At 39.1% G+C, this 18,535-nt stretch overlaps 1 protein-coding gene across 1 annotated transcript in view; it reads right to left on the bottom strand.

Moving 5' to 3' along the window:
• The window catches only part of MMD (monocyte to macrophage differentiation associated), a 106,643-nt gene that overhangs the window by 43,521 nt on the left and 44,587 nt on the right, over window positions 1-18,535 (bottom strand). Inside the window, exon 3 of the mRNA XM_053708250.1 lies at window positions 4,828-4,988. Within this exon, the coding sequence (XP_053564225.1) occupies window positions 4,828-4,988 (161 nt within the window). The remainder of the gene's footprint in view (window positions 1-4,827; window positions 4,989-18,535) is intronic.

Genomic DNA, 18,535 nt, shown 5'->3' with positions numbered 1-18,535 from the left:
CCTCACCATCTGAACTGGAATACAATTTATCCAAATCAAAAACCTGAGATTGTCTGAAAACCAAAGAGCTAGAGCCCCCTGTCACACTACCACCCCCCCCCCCCCCCCCCCATGGAAGAAGAGCTTGGAGTAATATGTTTAAGTTTGTGTTTGCTCTTACCTGCAGTCGCCTTAGTAACTGTGGATTGTAAGTGAGATTTAAAAAATCGGGGCAAATTCAGTGACTACACCCTGAGTGATATACACTGGTAGGTGACTCATAGTAGCAGTAGAAGTTGGCCTCTTTGAATGTAAGACAATAATTGCAAAGTTGTGCAGTAGGACACACCATGACCGTTTTGCATAAACAACATTTATTTATTGGAATAAAAATATTAGAGGGATTAACCTCTTCTTGCACAATATTTGCAGCTGCAGACCCAGATTGTCCCGGAGTGATAATATCAGAGGGATTGTCTTCCTCTGAAGAGACATCTGGGCTGCAGATCCAGTTTCATCCATGGCAAGGTAACTTAGAAAACCGTAACTCCCTTAATAATTATCAATAAAGGATGTTACCTGTTTTCCTTCCGCTAGTCAAAACAGGATTTCCCTTAACAGTGTAGCGCTATACTATAGCACATTTCTCCCAGACAAGTAAAAATACACACACTGACTGCAGTAACGTGTCCATCCTCCCTTTAACTGAGACTTAGTATGTCCTGTACATGGCCCACAGCACTAACTAAGCACATAGAAGCACCCACATACACAGCCAGTGGGATAACACAGACCTGGGTACTTAGCCACCAATAAATCTCACTCCACTGCTCAGAACAAGTTAATAAAAAAAAAAAACAGTGAGCATGCATCCTGTGCCGCAACTTACAGTACAGGAACCTTTACTGGAAAGTACATACACAAGGAGGCTTAGGAACTACCCAGCAACAAGCAAGCACAAACTCTAAAGAAGAGATTTATAATGTTTTAGCAGTATTTTCCTGACTCTCTCTTCTAGGCCCATTCCATTGAGGGGGGAAAAAAATAAATCAATAAAACTTCTTCAATATGCAGAACACCTCTCATTCTTGCCCTCTCCTTGATGAGGCAATGAAGTACTGGGAGGGAAGGGGAAGTAGGAGGCTCTGGTGTAGGGCGTCTTTGCCTCCTCCTGGAGATCAGGTTAAGTAATTATCAAGAGTAATGACTTGTGGACTCTCATTACCATTAGAAAGAAATGTTTGAAAAAGTGTGAAGACATACGAAAAGCTAACATGTAGCCCTAAATTTCAAATTATTTGGATAGCTTCTAGAGCTAAGCTGTAGAAGAGAAAAAAATTAGATAACTGCAGATGTTTACTAGATGAACAGAGAGGAGGAGAGTTGGAATCAATCCCATCCTCAGCTCAGATCCCAACCATGATGGAAAGGCATGTGGGAGAACCCTGTACAATGAGGTAAGGAAAGAAAAACATTTATATAAAATATGTGTCACCAAACCCTTATCCTAGAACTCCACACATACAGGAAACAGGTGTGAGAAAGCTCTGTGACAGACAACCAGTGCTGTATGATGGAATCCTTGCAGTCGACCAGAGAAATGCAGATGAGAAAGCATCACAGGACTATTAATGGTAGAGAAATCTGACAGAATTATATATATGAACTGAAATGAATCCATCTCAAAAGAAAGGTACATGAAGTTAAAGGAAGATGAATGGGAGTAGAAGGGTCTTCTGGTTAAAGGGACACTGAACCCAAATTTTTTTCTTTCGTGATTCAGAGAGAGCATGACATTTTAAAGAACTTTTTAATTAACTCCTATTATCAAATTTTCTTCATTCTCTTGGTATGTTTATTTGAAAAGCAAGAATATAAGTTTAGATGCAGGCCCATTTTTGGTGAACAACCTGGGTTGTCCTTGCTGATTGGACAGCACCAATAAACTAGTGCTGTCCATGGTCTGAACCAAAAAATTGCTGGCTCCTTAGCTTAGATGCCTTCTTTTTCAAATAAAGATAGCAAGAGAATGAAGAAAAGTTGATAATAGAAGTAAATTAGAAAGTTGCTTAAAATTGCATGCTCTATCTGAATCATGAATGAAAAAAATTGGGTTCAGTATCCCTTTAATCTTGTTGTTCTTGTTTTCCCGAGAACGATTTCTTTGAACTTTTGGCTGTTACTGTCTGTGTGTTTTTCCAGTGATCCCAATTCTAAAATGATACTTAATCAATAAACCTAAAGCCATAAATAGCTACCTCTTGAAAACACAATATAATTATCTGAACCGTTATTAACCTTCAGATATCATAAGCCAAAAAACAAAATGTGCACAGTTAATGACAAACAAAATGGTGATCTCAGGGGTCTAGCGATTACATCACAGCTTGAGGGGCCAATTTGTTGATTGGTCTCTTTTAATAGTTTGCAGTTATAGGTAACATGTATGCAGTAGTGTTTGGTTATGTTGTTTCCTAACATCATCCAATATGCCTACGCATGAAAACCAACATTCGAAAACTTTCATTTATCAAGTGCTTTTAACTGTTGAATTTGAGAAGTGAAAATGGTCCTATAAATATGATGTTAAAGGGACATGAAACCCCCTTTTTTCTTTCATGATTCAGATAGAGAAAATAAACTAAAAAAAAAGTTTCCAATTTACTTGCTTCTTTCTCATTCGTTTTTGAAGAGATATCTAGATAGGTAGCGTGCACATGTCTGGAGTACTATATGACATGAAAAAGTGTTGCCATCTAGTGCTCTTGCTAATGTACATTGTTGCAAAACTGCTGCCATATAGCGCTGCAGACACGTGACACGCCTGACCTTACCTCACTACTTTTCAACAAAGGATAACAAGAAAACAAATTAAATATAATATAATAGAAGTAAATTTGTATGCTCTGACTCATAATTGAAACAATAAGGTAGGGAAAGGAAATCTATCAGAACCCCACTAATACATATTACATAAAATGATGTGTGCACTAAAACGTAGATTAAAAATCCCAAAAATAGGTGGTGAGTACCAGCAGCCTAAATAAATAATTGACAAGTCAAAGGCGATGGTGTAGTGACTCCCTAGCCTTTGAGAAAGCCGCTTGTTGGCGAAATGCGCATCAGACGTATACACAGAGTCCACCTACCGTATTTATTTAGTCAGCTCTATCTGAGGGAATATAGTCCTTTTGGTGAGCGCATGGGTTGTTTTATACTTGCAAACACTACACTTTATTTAGGTTATTAGTTGCGAGGTTTATCCTCTTTTCTAGTTAATTGTATTGTGCAGCTTGCAAGCAGATAACCTTTAGCCTGTTTGGGAGTCACTACACTATCGCCTTTGACTTGTCAATTGTTTCTTTCGGCTGCTGGTACTCACCACCTATTTTTATTATTTTAATCTAAGTTTTATTGGACACAGCATTATTTTATGGGGTTTAATAAAAGTTATGTTTTATGTAATTTTATGTAATGTAAGGAGAGATTCCCTCCTTCTAAAACCTTCTCTTGAGTGCTCTATAAGTGCCTTCTTTGCTCGCTCTCCACAATTCATATCTATCTGAATCATGAAATAATTTTTTGGGGTTGTATGTCCCTTTAAATAATATATTGGTATTGTGGACAGAAAAACAGGACTGGCACATGCTAAGCATAGGACCAATTTTCAACTTATGAAATGGAAAAGTGCTGTAGCTACACAATAAAAATGGCTGATTGTGTTGACAAAGATATGGGGTCACCAGCAGCCATTAACCTGCAGATAATTATCAAACGATAGATTGTAGTAAACCCAATCGGTTGAGATTTCGACCTTCTTTCAAGCCCCATTAGTAATGAATCATTTACTTGCTTCATGCACAAATTGGCCTTTATGTATCAGAAAAACTCCATTTCAGATATCCTCTAACAGAACATTTATTGGAGATTTGGAAGTTATTTTAATTTCCATTATTTCTTATGTTTATCTGGGGAGATTTGATTATTTCATTTAAAGGGCCATAATACCCAAATGTTTAAACACTTGAAAGTGATGCAGCATAGCTGTAAAAAGCTGATTAGAAAATATCACCTGAACATCTCTATGTACAAAAGAAAGATTTTACCTCAAAAGTTCCTCAGTAGCCACCTCCCATTGTAAAGGATTTCTAAGCAGCATTTTAGTGTGTTTGTCCTGGGACATCTGAAGGGACTAGCATCGTGCACTCTCATATTATTTCACCAATCAGGTAAAGGAAGCTTACTATGAAATCTCATGAGAGTCAAGTCAAATCTCATGAGATCAAAGTAAGAGTTCATGACCTCAGCACTGCTGATGCTGATTGGCTGCTGTTCATTTCTTCATTTTTTTTAATTTGTTTACCTGCAGCTGGGAGCAGCTGAATATAACTTTTTACACAGAACTCACTCTGCTGAGCTGAGGAGATTGTGAGGTAAAATATCTTCCTTTTTTACATAGAGATGCTCAGGTGATATTTTCCTGTCAGCTTTTTACAGTTATACTGCATCAGTTTCAAGTGATTTAGCATATGAGTATTATGTCCCTTTAACTAGTATAACCACATGTACTCAATTGAGAATGTACTACTGGGCACAAATTGGAAAAGCACTATACCTACTCATTATAAAAATGATATCCCTATATACAGGGCCGGAAAAATACTAATCAGAGGAGAAAAGTTACTGATACACTCAATGTTAAAGATATGAAAAAAGTCACTGTAATATTTTATATATTTAAATATATGTTTCAAAACCAGTTAATAAAATTCTAGGTGAGGTGGATAACATTTTGGGGGGGGGGGTTGCTTCGGTTAGTCGTGGCTCTTTATAAAAGTACTTCTATACCTTAAATGACTCTTCTTCCATGTTACTATGTGGAATACAGTAGACACTATAAAGAGGGTGCAGAGACCAATGCCATATATCCATGCCGTTATCCTTTCCCATCGATCATCTGATAACCGATGTAGCAACGCACTACCCACAATAGCTGGGAAAATCAGGAACTGTGAAAGAGAAATTAAAAGGTATTTAGCAAGACCTATGTAACACATTTCAACAGTAATTAAATAAAACCTTTAAATAAAACACTGCAATATACATGATTTTATTTTCCCTGCTTTTGCCGTTAGGTATGTCTGAAAAGTAAGCTTGTTCCACTCCCTTACAGAGAGGCAGTTGTGCCTTCATCATACTTAACGGGACATGTTAATCATCTGAATGTGATGCAGCACATCTGTAAAAAGCAGACTAAAATATCACATTAACATTACTTTGTATAAAAGAAGATATTTTACTAGAAAATGTCTTCAGTAACCACATCCTATTGTAAAGGGGCTTTAATTACCAAATCAGCATACTGGGTTGGCAAGGGGACGTAAATATGGCATGTGCAGACACAGTCACTTTATTTCCCTCTTTAAGAAAACTTACTATGAAATCTTGTGAGATTATGGAGATATGACAAAAAAGAGGTTATAAAAAGTCCATAATCCGAATCCACTAGTATAAAAAAATCACTTTATTGAAGATCACATTAAGAAGGAGGATAGGAATCCAGAATGAAGTACAGAGCCAGCACAAAAAGTCTGACCGGTTTCGGTCAAAAGACCGTAATCATAGACATAAGTAAAAACAGCTGATTACACCTATAAATGATGTGAAACAAACTGATTGGTTAAAACCACTAATTGCCTCAATACTTAGCATAATGGATGAGGATATACACATTCTAGTTAACTGTTTACATACTGAAAAAGTGGAAAACTATGTTAAGGGACACAAAGTTAACCAATAACACTCAATTGATTAACCCAAATTGTTAGGACAGTACCACATAGATATAATGTATAACACAATATAGAAACTTATCCAACAGTAATAAGTGGAACACAATATTTAGCTAATTAGAATATCCATATTGATCATATGTGTCTAACACCAATAAATGCAGGACATAGAAAATAATAAATTCAAGGATAAACTTGAAGTATGCGTGACCTACCCTTGAAAAAATAAAGGCAGTATAATCTAGGCTTTACTATACATACTTATTCACAAGGGGGAGCTAATTGGATAGTGGATATCAAGGGGTGGTATAGAATGTGGAACTAGAGTTCAACAGTACACAGAATGCACAAAAAAAAAAAAGGAGTATTGGATTAGGTCCATATATGCCTGCCTAGTTATTACTACTTGTTATATTAAAATATTAACTTCAATAGAAAAGATCAAAATTGTATGCCATATATATGTTACTTAAACATATGGCATGCTACTCTCTACCCCACCACCATAGACAAGCGTACAGTATAGCCCCATAACTCTTAACATGCTCAAATAATATTTACTGGCATGGTGCAGTGATACAGAGAAGAGCCTCTCAGCATACATGATTGAGTATTATAGGCAAGGAATAAACATACTTTTTCACAAGGGGGAGCTAGTTAGATAGTAGATATCAAGGGGTGGTACAAAATGTGGAACTGGAATTCAACAGTAAACAGAGTGCACTAAAGAAGAGTATTGGATTAGGACCATATATGCCTACCTAGTTAATACTACTTGTTATATTAAAATATTAACTCCAATAGAAAAGATCAAAATTGTATGCCTTATACTTGTTACTTAAAAATATGGCATGCTACTCTCTACCCCACCACCAATGACAAGCATACAGTGTAGCCCATAACTCTTAACATGCTCAAATAATATTTACTGGCATGGTGCAGTGATAGCGAGGAGCCACTATGCAGACATGATTGAATAGTATAGGCAAGAAATAAACGCATATCGAATTACTGTGTAGAAATAGAAATAGGTAACCACCTAATCTGATACACCTAAAATGAGTGTTAGATAACAGTAGCAATTTATAATCTACTACCCCATTTAAAATCAATATTTTAAATGGGGGAGAACGGCGTCTGCTTTGGAGTTGCCTTGAGACGCTGACACGACTAAGCTATACCTCATCCAGGACCGGTGGGACTGTCGCCTTCGGATGGATCAATATGGGGGGTGAGTGAAGAGTTACATTATATTTTAGTGAAAAATCCAACACTGCTTTGCCCGCAAACACCACTTTGCCTGTGGAAAATGTATCATAATTTTGCCTGCTTTAAAAGGGCTACTGGCGTTGATGTGGGTGTTGGGCTGATGATTTCGTCTGTATCCCTCACACTTTGCCTGCGCATGGTGCAGGGGTGTGTAGAAGCATTTGACAATACATCCTAATAAGCGGTATGGGTTGCTCTTAGCTATATTTATGGACTGATTTCCTCTAAGCCTCACCCTCATAGCTTATGTGACAGCCTGAAACGATATTGGAACAGTGGGTTTCTTCTGTTAATCTCCTGTTGTGTTAAGCCTCTGCAATTTTTTGCTTATTTACTTCTTTTAAATATTCATCTCTTTTCCCAATTATGGAGATATCCCACAAGATCACAGTAGAGCAAAGTGTGAACTTAACACTGATGTTTCCTATTAGCCGTTGTTTTTTTTTTCACCATGCAGATGACAGTAGCTGAATTATAGCTGTTCACGGAGCACTTAACTCTATTGAGCTGAAGAAATGTTGAAGTAAAATATATTGTTTTTTTGCATAGATATTATAGTGTGATACTCTTAAAGGGCCATGATACCCACATTTTTTTTCTTTCATGATTTAGAAAGAGAATGCATTTTTAAACATCTTTCTAATTTACTTCTATTATCTAATTTGTTTTATTCTCTTGATATTCTTTGCTGAAAAGCATATCTAGCTATGCTCAGTAGCTGCACATAGAAGTCTCATGTGATTGGCTCACCCATGTGCATTGCTTTTTCTTCAAATAAGGATATCTAAAAAATTAAGCAAAATAAATAAAAGAAGTAAATTGTAATGTTGTTTAAATTTGTATGTTCTATCTGAATCATGAAAGAAAGATTTTGGGTTTAGTGGCCCTTTAAGTCCTCTTTTTACAGATACACTGCATTACCTTCAAGTGATATAGCATTTGGATAATATGTCCCTTTAAGTATGGTTAAATATACTTGAGCTTGCTACATTCTAAACAGTTGCTGATTAGCTCATTTAGTATACATTTGTCCCTAATTGGCCACAGCAAACAAGACAAGAAACATGGATTCCACCATGTTTTTAAAGAGTTGTATCTCTGATATGCTCTTGATTTTGTGTTGAAAAAAACAAAAATGTATTCTAACCTGATAAAATGTATTTATTTCCGGATATGGTGAGTCCACAACATCATCAATTACTGTTGGGAATATCACTCCTGACCAGCAGGAGGCGGCAAAGAGCACAACAGCCAAGCTGTTAAGTATCACTACCCTTCCCACAAACCCCAGTCATTCGACCAAAGGAAAATGGAAAAAAGTAGTAACTCAAAGGTGTAGCTGTGCCTGAGGTTTAGACAAAAATAACTGTCTTAAAATAAAGGGGTTGTGTACTCACCATATCCGGAAATAAAGAAATTTATCAGGTAAGAATATATTTTGTTTTCTTTCCTAAGATATGGTGAGTCCACTACGTCATCAATTACTGTTGGGAACCAATACCCAAGCTAGGAGACAAAGATGACTAGGGAGGGAGAACAAGACAGGCAAGCCTAAACAAAAAGGCACTACCGCTTGAAGAACCTTTCTCCCAAAAGAAGCCTCAGCCGAGGCAAAAATATTAAATTTGGAAAAAGTATGTAGAGAAGACCATGTAGTAGCCTTGCAAATCTGTTCCATAGAAGCTTCATTTTTGAAGGCCCAAGAAGAGGAAAACAGCCCTCATGGAATGAGCTGTAATTTTCTCAGGAGGCTGCTGACCAGCAGTCTCATAAGCAAAACAAATCTTACTTCTCAAACTTAGAGAAAGAAGTAGCAGTAGCTTTCTGACCCTTACGTTTTCCAGAGAAACAAACAGAGCAGAAAAATGGCGAAAATTCTTAGTCGTCTGTAGGTTGAATTTCAGAGCATGCACAACAATCAGGTTATGCAACAAATGTTTCTTATGAGAAGAAGGATTAGGACATAGAGAAGGAACAACAATTTGCCAATTGTTATTTTTTTATCTGTAACCACTTTAGGAAGAAACCTCAACTTGGTACGAAGAACTGCCTTATCAGCATGAAAAATAAGATAAGGTGAGTCACACTGCAAAGCAGAGAGTTCCAAAACTCTCTGAGCAGAAGAGATAGCAAAAAAACATCCAAGATAATAACTTAATATCTATGGAATGCAAAGGTTCAAATGGAGCCTGCTGCAAAACTAAGAACAAGGTTAAAACTCCAAGGTGGAGCAACACCTTAAACACAGGCCTGATTCTGACAAGGGCCTGACAAAAAGATTGAACATCTGGCACATCCGCCAAACGTTTAAACAAAACAGATAATGCAGAAATCTGACAATCCCTTCTCCAGACCTTCCTGGAGAAAAGACAAAATCCTAGGAATCCAAACCCTACTCCAAGAGAGGCCCCTGGATTCACACCAATAAAAAGGTATTTACGCCATACCTTATGGTAAATCTTTCTAGCAACAGGCTTACGAGTTTGAATCATGGTCTCAATGACCGACTCAGAAAAGCCACGCTTACACAGAACTAAGCGTTCAATCTCTAAGCAGTCAGCTTCAGAGAAACGAGATTTGAATGAAGGAATGGACCCTGAGTTAGGTCCTTCCTCAGAGGTATCCTCAAAAGGTGGAAGAGATGACATCTTCACTAGGTCCGCAAATCAGATCCTGTGAGGCCATGCAGGCGCTATTAGAATTACAGACGCTCTCTCCTGTTTGATACAAGCAATGACTCGTGGAAGGAGAGCAAACAAAGGAAACAGGTATGCTAGACCAAAGTCCCAAGGAACCGCCAGAGCATCTATCAGGGCGGCCTGAGGATCTCTTGACCTTGAACTGTACCTTGGAAGCTTGGCGTTCTGACGAGACGCCATCAGATCCAACTCCGGCGCCCCCCACTTGAGGGTTAACCTGGAGAACACCTCCGGATGGAGAGCCCACTCCCTGGGATGAAAGGTCTGTCTGCTCAGGAAATCCAACTCCCAGTTGTCCACTCCTGGAATGTGGATGGCAGATAGAAGACAATTGTGAGCTTCCGCCAACTGCAGAATGCGAGTCACCTCCTTCATGGCCAAAGAACTCGGAGTTCCTCCCTTGTGGTTGATGTAAGCCACTGAGGTGATGTTGTCCGACTGGAACCTGATAAACCGGGCTAAGAACAACTGAGGCCAACAGAGCATTGAAGATCTCTCTCAACTCCAAGATGTTTACTGGAAAAGAGGACTTCTCCCGAGTACATAGGAAATGAGTCTTTAACAAGTCCCAGACTGCTCCCCAGCCTAGCAGGCTGGCATCCGTGGTCACAATCACCAAGGATGGTCTCCAGGAGCCATGAGAGAGAGTCTCTTGTCAACTTGTCTAGATCTATCCTCTGAGACAGATTCAAATGGTCTCCGTTCCATTGTCTGAGCATGCATAATTGCAGAGCTCTCAAATGGAATCAAGCAAAGGGAATGTTTTCCATGGAAGCGACCATCAGACCAATTACCTCCATACATTGAGCCACTGATTGCCGAACAGTAGACTGTAGAGAAAGGCAAGTAGTGAGAAGCTTGGATCTTCTGACCTCCGTCAGAAAATTTTTCATGGATAGGGAATCGATGATGGTCCCTAAAAAAAAAACAAAACACCCTTGCAGCTGGAACAAGGGAATGCTTCTCCAAATTCACTTTTCAGCCGTGGGAACGTAGAAAAGACAACAAGATCTCTGTATGAGAGTTGTTTGCTGAAAAGATGGCACCTGAACCAATATGTCATCCAGGTAAGGTGCCACCGCAATTCCTTGAGACCTGATAACTGCCAAAAGAGCCCCCAGAACTTTTGAAAACATTCTGGTAGCTGTGACAAGGCCAAACGGAAGAGCTATAAACTGAAGCTCTTCCGCTTGTCCAGAAAAGCGAATCTCAGGAACTGGAGATGATCCCTGTGGATGGGAACATGAAGATACACGTCCTTCAGGTCTATGGTCATCATGAACTGACCCCTCTTGGACCAAAGGAAGAATGGTACAAATGGTTTCCAGTTTGAAGGGCGGTACCCTGAGAAACTTGAGACACTTTAGGTCTAAAATGGGAACCACAAACAGATTTGAATAAAATCCTAGACCCTGTTCTTTTACTGGAACAATCACTCCCAGGGAGGAAACGTCCTGAACACACTTTAAGAATGCCTCTCTTTTTACCTGATGTGCAGATAACCTTGAGAGGAGAAACCTGCCCTTGGGAGGACGAGATTTGAATTCTATTTTGGACCCCTGAGATACTATGTTCACAGCCTAATGATCTGGGACATCTCATATCCACGCTTTACGAAAAAAGGAAAGTCTGCCCCCCCACTTGATCCGATCCAGGACCGGGGGCAGACCCTACATGCTGACTTAGTCTCAGCAGAGGGCTAATTTGATTGCTATCCCTTATTCCAAGACTGATTGGGTTTCCAAGAAGACTTGGACTGCTCCTGCTTTGAGGTAGGAGAGGAAGACTTTTGACCTTTGAAGTTATGAAAGGAAAGAAAATTACTTTGACATCCTTTAGGTCTATTCTTCTTGTCTTGTGGTAGAAAGGACCCCTTTCCACCCGTAATCTCTGCCAGACCAGGACCAAACAGGGTCTTACCCTTGTAAGGTAGCGACAGAAGCTTGGACTTGGAGGTAACATCAGCTGACCATGATTTTAGCCACAGAGCACTGTGGGCTAGGACAATGAAGCCCAACATCTTGGCTCCCAGTCTAATGACTTGCATGTTAGCATCAGAAATAAAGGAATTGGCTAGTTTGAGAGCCTTAATCCTATCCTGGGTTTCCTCCATTGGAGTGTCCTCTAAAATTAGTTTTTCAAGGCATTGCATCGATAAGATGTTGCACTTGCTACAGTAGCAATACAAACTGCAGGTTGCCATTGAAGCCCCTGATGAACATACATTTTCTTTAAATAAGCCTCCAGCTTTTTGTCCATGGGATCCTTAAAAGGAACAGCTATCCTCAATAGGGATTGTAGTTCTCTTAGCCAGAGTAGAAATTGTCCCTTCTACCTAAGGCACTGTGTGCCATGAATCTCTAATGGAGGAAACAGGAAACATCTTTTTAAAGACAGGAGACGGGGAGAAAGGTATCCCTGGCTTCTCCCATTCCTGTGTAAAAATCTCCGTCATACGGTCTGGAACAGGAAACATTTCCACAGAGGAAGGAACATCATAGTATTTGTTAAGCTTACTAGATTTCTTAGGGCTGACAGCGACAGGAGAGCCAGAGTCATCCAAAGTAGCCATCCTTTAACAGTAAATGAAGGTGTTCAAGCTTAAATCTGAAGTTTACTTCTTCAGTATCAGATGAAGGAATGATACTGTCCAAATCTGAGATTTTGCCCTCAGAGGCTATCGAAGTATCCTCCTCATCAGACTTATGAGGAAGGTCCACCTTCACGGCAGCAGATGGGACAGACACCTTACCATCTGACAAATGTTTAGATTTCCTCTTGCGTTTTCCCAACATAGGAAAAGCAGATAATGCCGCAGATACCGCAGAGGATATCTGTGTAGCAAAATCTACAGGCAAATATACGCCTCCAGGAGGCTGAGAGGAACTGCAGGGCACTGTATGTGACGCCATTGAGGCTTAGGACGTTTGAGGAGAAAGTTGTGGAATTGCCTGAACAGCATCATTCTGAGAGATATTAGGCTCAGAAACAAGAAATGTATCTTCATTTCAATGTTTTATCTAGACATGAGGAACAAAATTGCATGGGTAACACAATTTGGGTCTCAAGACACAAACATTTGTCCATAAGAACAGACTCCTGTTCCATGTCCATAGCTTAAGATTCCCAGAGATACAGGAATGACAAGTAAAAATAAATATTTTAAAATTGACACTGTCACTTTAAAATTTTCTCAATGCGAATTTGCGCTCATAAACATACCCCTAATTAAGAACCTTTACACCTCAGCAGACTGAGGTGCCCTACCTGTCCCTCCGGAGTATAAAAAAATCTTGCCAAAATAAACCTGCCGGCCTCACAGGGAAGACTAACAGATTCGACTAACACAGCAGACACCGCTCCAATCAGATCTGTGAGCGGAAGAGAGGGAGTCATGTGACCGGCTGAAAATTAAACTGTGCATCAAAATAAAAGCGCGCATTTCTTCCTTTTTTACATAGAGATGCTCAGGTGATATTTTCCTGTCAGCTTTTTACAGTTATACTGCATCAGGTTCAAGTGATTTAGCATATGAGTATTATGTCCCTTTAAGCCAAAAATTGGAGGGTAATGTCATTACTCACTTTCAGTTTACATTCCATTAAGCTAATTAAAGATGCTACTGTGTTGAGTCACTATCTTCAAGTTCCAGCTATGCACTATTTTGTTTTAAAGCATTCATAAAGGTTTATTTGGTTTCAGGGCTGAAATTGGCTTCTAAAATGAGACAGGGGGGTGATTTTTAGCTTCTGTTTTCCCTTAGACCTGCAGATACATTTGAGAATAATGAACATAAAACGGATAGACATATTTTTTGTGCTCTTTGGAATACATTACAGTTCAGCTATGTCTTTAATCTTTTTTATTATTATGGTAAAATACTCAAATGCATTTAAACCAATAGCTTTGGTGTAGCTGTTCTTAATGTATTATTTAACACAAACTTTCCAAAATTTGGATTGAGACCAAATAATAAAAGCGTCACTTTGTTATTTTAAGACAGTCAGCAAACATGTAATTACAACATTTTTCTGCAGTCCTCCAATGGATTAACATGTTAACAAAGTCTGAATGTTATCAGAACAGATTAACGCCTTGTTTGCTGCAATTGTTTTTCAATGGTCATACTCTACCAACCACTATTCTTATTTGGAGGAGCCAATCCTGGGCTTGAGTTAGAAAAGATAAGATAAACTGCAACTAGGTAGAGTATCTGGAAGGGTTAAGCTTGTGAAGCCTCCTCCTATTTAAATAAATAGTCTTTACTCAATAGATTTTCAGGCAATAAAAAAATATATATTTTCAAATGCTGCTTTTTCTAATGGTTGACAAAAAATTTGAGTACAATGTCCATGGCACTGATAACTCCACAGCGACACCTTTATACACCTCTCTATCAACACTCCAGTTATCTTTAGTTACACGTCTTAGACACAACTCCCTTTTCTGTAACAGTATAATGCTATAGACCTATAATATATAAAACAAATAGTGCTATCTATAATCTCACAGAGAATAATAATCTCTCAATTAGGTACTTTAAAGCATATTAATGACATATAGAGCAATGAGTACATAATTACACATAACTGTTAAGTAGATTTAATTAAAAGTTATTAGCATTCTTCTTCCTTTACTGCATACTGGTTTAACAGATGTCATGTGTGTAGTTGTTAAATACATGTGTTATAAGATGTTACTCAACTGCCAAATTTGTTTTTAAAGACGTCAGAATCTTGTCTGCTTAGGAATCTCATTTAGCTGAAAGATTTTTTTTTTCCCCAGCAAATGTCAATTCATCTCTATAACTATTAAATTTCTACTTTCACGTACATTTACATAAGCATATATCTGTGCCTGTGTGTTTAAAGAGGCACCATTTACTTTATGAATAGTATTTTTACATTTCATTTAAAATTGTATTTTTTCTATTCTATGTCCTGAAAATCCCCATCAATAAAAGTTTTAATAAAAGTATTAGCGATATTAAACCGAGATTTTTCAAGCCCTTCTCCTACCTTCGACTGCAGGTTCTCACAATGAGAAGCAGCAGTCATCAGACCTCTACTTCCCTACCATCTTCTCCACCTCTTAGGTGAATAATTTCAATGTCCCTGGTCTTGTCTGACCGGAGAGATTGACAGCTCCTGCCCGTCTGTGATTGGCTGTGCACGGGAAAGGGCGTGGTTGCACACGAGCGCAAAATAGCGCTCGTGTGCAATGCTAAAATTTGGGCAGCAGATTGCTTCCCACCAGGGGAGAGCTGGGGCGGAAAGGGTTGAATATATATACGCCCCTGTCTGCCCTTGATTGATAAATCGAGCCCTAAGTACAATATGAAAAAGTCACAGCTTTTTTTTATGGAATCCTACAATATAAAGCACTTCAATAAAGCTTTTAATTAGTTAACTGTTAATGTATGAATACAAGAGTAACTCAAGACATTTTGATTGTGCTAAACAACTTTTCGCTTGCATGGAATCAGATTGAAAAGCAAAACGTAAAACAGAAGCAGCCTATGACTTGCAGTCAGGGAGCTCTTACAGGGGACTTGTAACCAAGCAGGGCCACAGCTGTGACACTGAATATGTAACCACCTTTTAGATATAGCAAGATAATGAGGCAAAAGCACCAATGCAACAGTGCTGTTTGTGTCTACCTTACAGATTCTAGTTGGCAAAGGGATGTACGGAGAGCAATAACAGATTGTTCAACTACTCTTACAACTACTTCTGTGTCACTGTTTGGCTTTGATTGCAGCCATGTGCCTAAGCAATACAACGGTTTATATAAGCTGCCTAAGGGCTAGATTACAAGTGGAGCACTAATTAATCGCACGCCCGTAAATGGGCAAATGTGCCTCTTTACGTGCGTGCGATAAATAACCAGTGCTCTGAAAATTAACCAGAGATCAGAACTCTGGTTAATTTTCCTAAAGGGCCCCAACTGCCAAATTTTATGGTCTAGTGTGGGTTTTGAAAATAAAAAATTCTCATACCGGACAGGGTACACATCCCATGACCCTGCAACATGCTCAGCCCTGGGTGCCACTGGCACTCACAGGAAGCTGTGCTGTCCATAGATATATATATATATATATATATATACATACACACACACACACACACCTGTTAAAATGTCAGGTTTCTGTGATGTAAAAAAATGAGACAAAGATACATAAATTTCAGAACTTTTTCCACCTTTAACGTGACCTATAAACTGTACAACTCAATTGAAATACAAACTGAAATCTTTTAGGTAAAGGAAAATAAAAAAATAATATGGTTGCATAAGTGTGAACACCCTTAAACTAATACTTTATTGAAGCACCTTTTGATTTTATTACAGCACTCAGTCTTTTTGGGTATTTTCAGCATGGCACATCTTGACTTTGCAAGATTTGCCCACTCTTCTTTGCAAAAACACTCTAAATCTGTCAGAATGCGAGGACATCTCCTGTGCACAGCCCTCTTCAGATCACCCCACAGATTTTGAATTGGATTCAGGTCTGGGCTCTGGCTGGGCCATCCCAAACATTAATCTCCTTCTGGTGAAGCCATTCCTTTGTTGATTTGGATGTATGCTTTGGGTCGTTGTCATGCTGAAAGATGAAGTTCCTCTTCATGTTCAGCTTTCTAGCAGAAGCCTGAAGGTTTTGTGCCAATATTGTCTGGTATTTGGAACTGTTCATTATTCCCTCTACCTTGACTAAGGCCCCAGTTCCAGCTGAAGAAAAACAGCCCCAAAGCATGATGCCGACACCACCATGCTTCGCTGTGGGTATTGTGTTCTTTTGGTGATATGCAGTGTTGTTTTTTTGCCAAACATATCTTTTGGAATTATGGCCAAAAAGTTAAACTTTGGTTTCATCAGACCATAACACCTTTTGCAGCATGCTTTTGGGAAACTTCAGATGTGTTTTTGCAAAATTTAGCCGGGCTTGGATTTTTTTTTGTAAGAAAAGGCTTCTGTCTTGCCACACTACCTCATAGCCCTGACATATGAAGAATACGGGAGATTGTTTTCACATGTACCACACAGCCAGTACTTGCCAGATATTCCTGCAGCTCCTTTAATGTTGCTGTCGGCCTCTTGACAGCTACCCAGACCAGTTTTCTTCTCGTCTTTTCATCAATTTTGGAGGGACGTCCAGTTCTTGGTAATGTCACTGTTGCACCATATTTTCTTCACTTGATGATGACTGTCTTCACTGTGTTCCATGGTATATCTAATGCCTTGGAAATTCTGTTGTACCCTTCTCCTGACTGATACCTTTTAACAATGAGATCCCTCTGATGCTTTAGAAACTCTCTGCGAACCATGGCTTTTGCTGTAGGATGCGTCTAACAAAATGTCAGGAAAGACCTACTAGAACAGCTGAACTTTATTTGGGGTTAATCAGAGGCACTTTAAATGATGACAGGTGTGTACCGACTCCTATTTAACATGATTTTGAATGTGATTGCTTAATTCTGAACACAGCTACATCCCCAGTTATAAAAGGGTGTTCACACTTATGCAACCATATTATTTTAGTTTTTTATTTTTATTTCCCTTTACCTAAAAGATTTCAGTTTGTTTTTCAATTGAGTTGTACAGTTTATAGGTCACATTAAAGGTGGAAAAAACAGAATTTATGCTTACCTGATAAATTACTTTCTCCAACGGTGTGTCCGGTCCACGGCGTCATCCATTACTTGTGGGAAATGTTCTCCCCCACAGGGAAAGGCAAGGAGAGCACACAGCAAGAGCTGTCCATATAGCTCCCCCTCTGGCTCCGCCCCCCCAGTCATTCGACCGACGGTTAGAAGAAAAAGGAGAAACTATAGGGTGCCGTGGTGACTGTAGTGTATAAAGAAAAAAATTTTCAACCTGATTAAAAAAACCAGGGCGGGCCATGGACCGGACACACCGTTGGAGAAAGTAATTTATCAGGTAAGCATAAATTCTGTTTTCTCCAACATTGGTGTGTCCGGTCCACTGCGTCATCCATTACTTGTGGGAACCAATACCAAAGCTTTAGGACACGGATGAAGGGAGGGAGCAAATCAGGTTACCTAAACCGAAGGCACCACGGCTTGCAAAACCTTTCTCCCAAAAACAGCCTCCGAAGAAGCAAAAATATCAAATTTGTAGAATTTGGCAAAAGTGTGCAGAGAAGACCAAGTTGCTGCCTTACATATCTGGTCAACAGAAGCCTCGTTCTTATAGGCCCATGTGGAAGCCACAGCCCTAGTAGAGTGAGCTGTGATACGGTCAGGAGGCTGCCATCCGGCAGTCTCATAAGCCAAGCGGATAATGCTTTTCAGCCAGAAAGAGAGAGAGGTAGCAGTAGCTTTTTGACCTCTCCTCTTACCAGAGTAAACGACAAACAAGGATGAGGTTTGTCTAAAATCTTTTGTTGCTTCTAAATAGAACTTTAAAGCACGAAAAACATCTAAATTGTGTAATAAACGTTCCTTCTTTGAAACTGGATTCGGACACAAAGAAGGAACAACTATTTCCTGGTTGATGTTCTCGTTGGAAACAACTTTTGGAAGAAAACCAGGCTTAGTACGCAAAACAACCTTATCTGAATGGAACACCAGATAGGGTGGATCACACTGCAAAGCAGATAATTCAGAAATTCTTCTAGCAGAAGAAATAGCAACCAAAAACAGAACTTTCCAAGATAGTAACTTAATATATATAGGAATGTAAATGTTCAAACGGAACCCCTTGAAGAACTGAAAGAACTAAATTTAGACTCCAAGGAGGAGTCATGGGTCTGTAAACAGGCTTGATTCTAACCAAAGC

Source organism: Bombina bombina, chromosome 1 (genome assembly GCF_027579735.1).
Source record: "Bombina bombina isolate aBomBom1 chromosome 1, aBomBom1.pri, whole genome shotgun sequence".
Classification (NCBI taxonomy): domain Eukaryota; kingdom Metazoa; phylum Chordata; class Amphibia; order Anura; family Bombinatoridae; genus Bombina; species Bombina bombina.
Note: the sequence above shows the minus strand (reverse complement) of the source record. Positions and strands in the feature narration are given on the sequence as shown.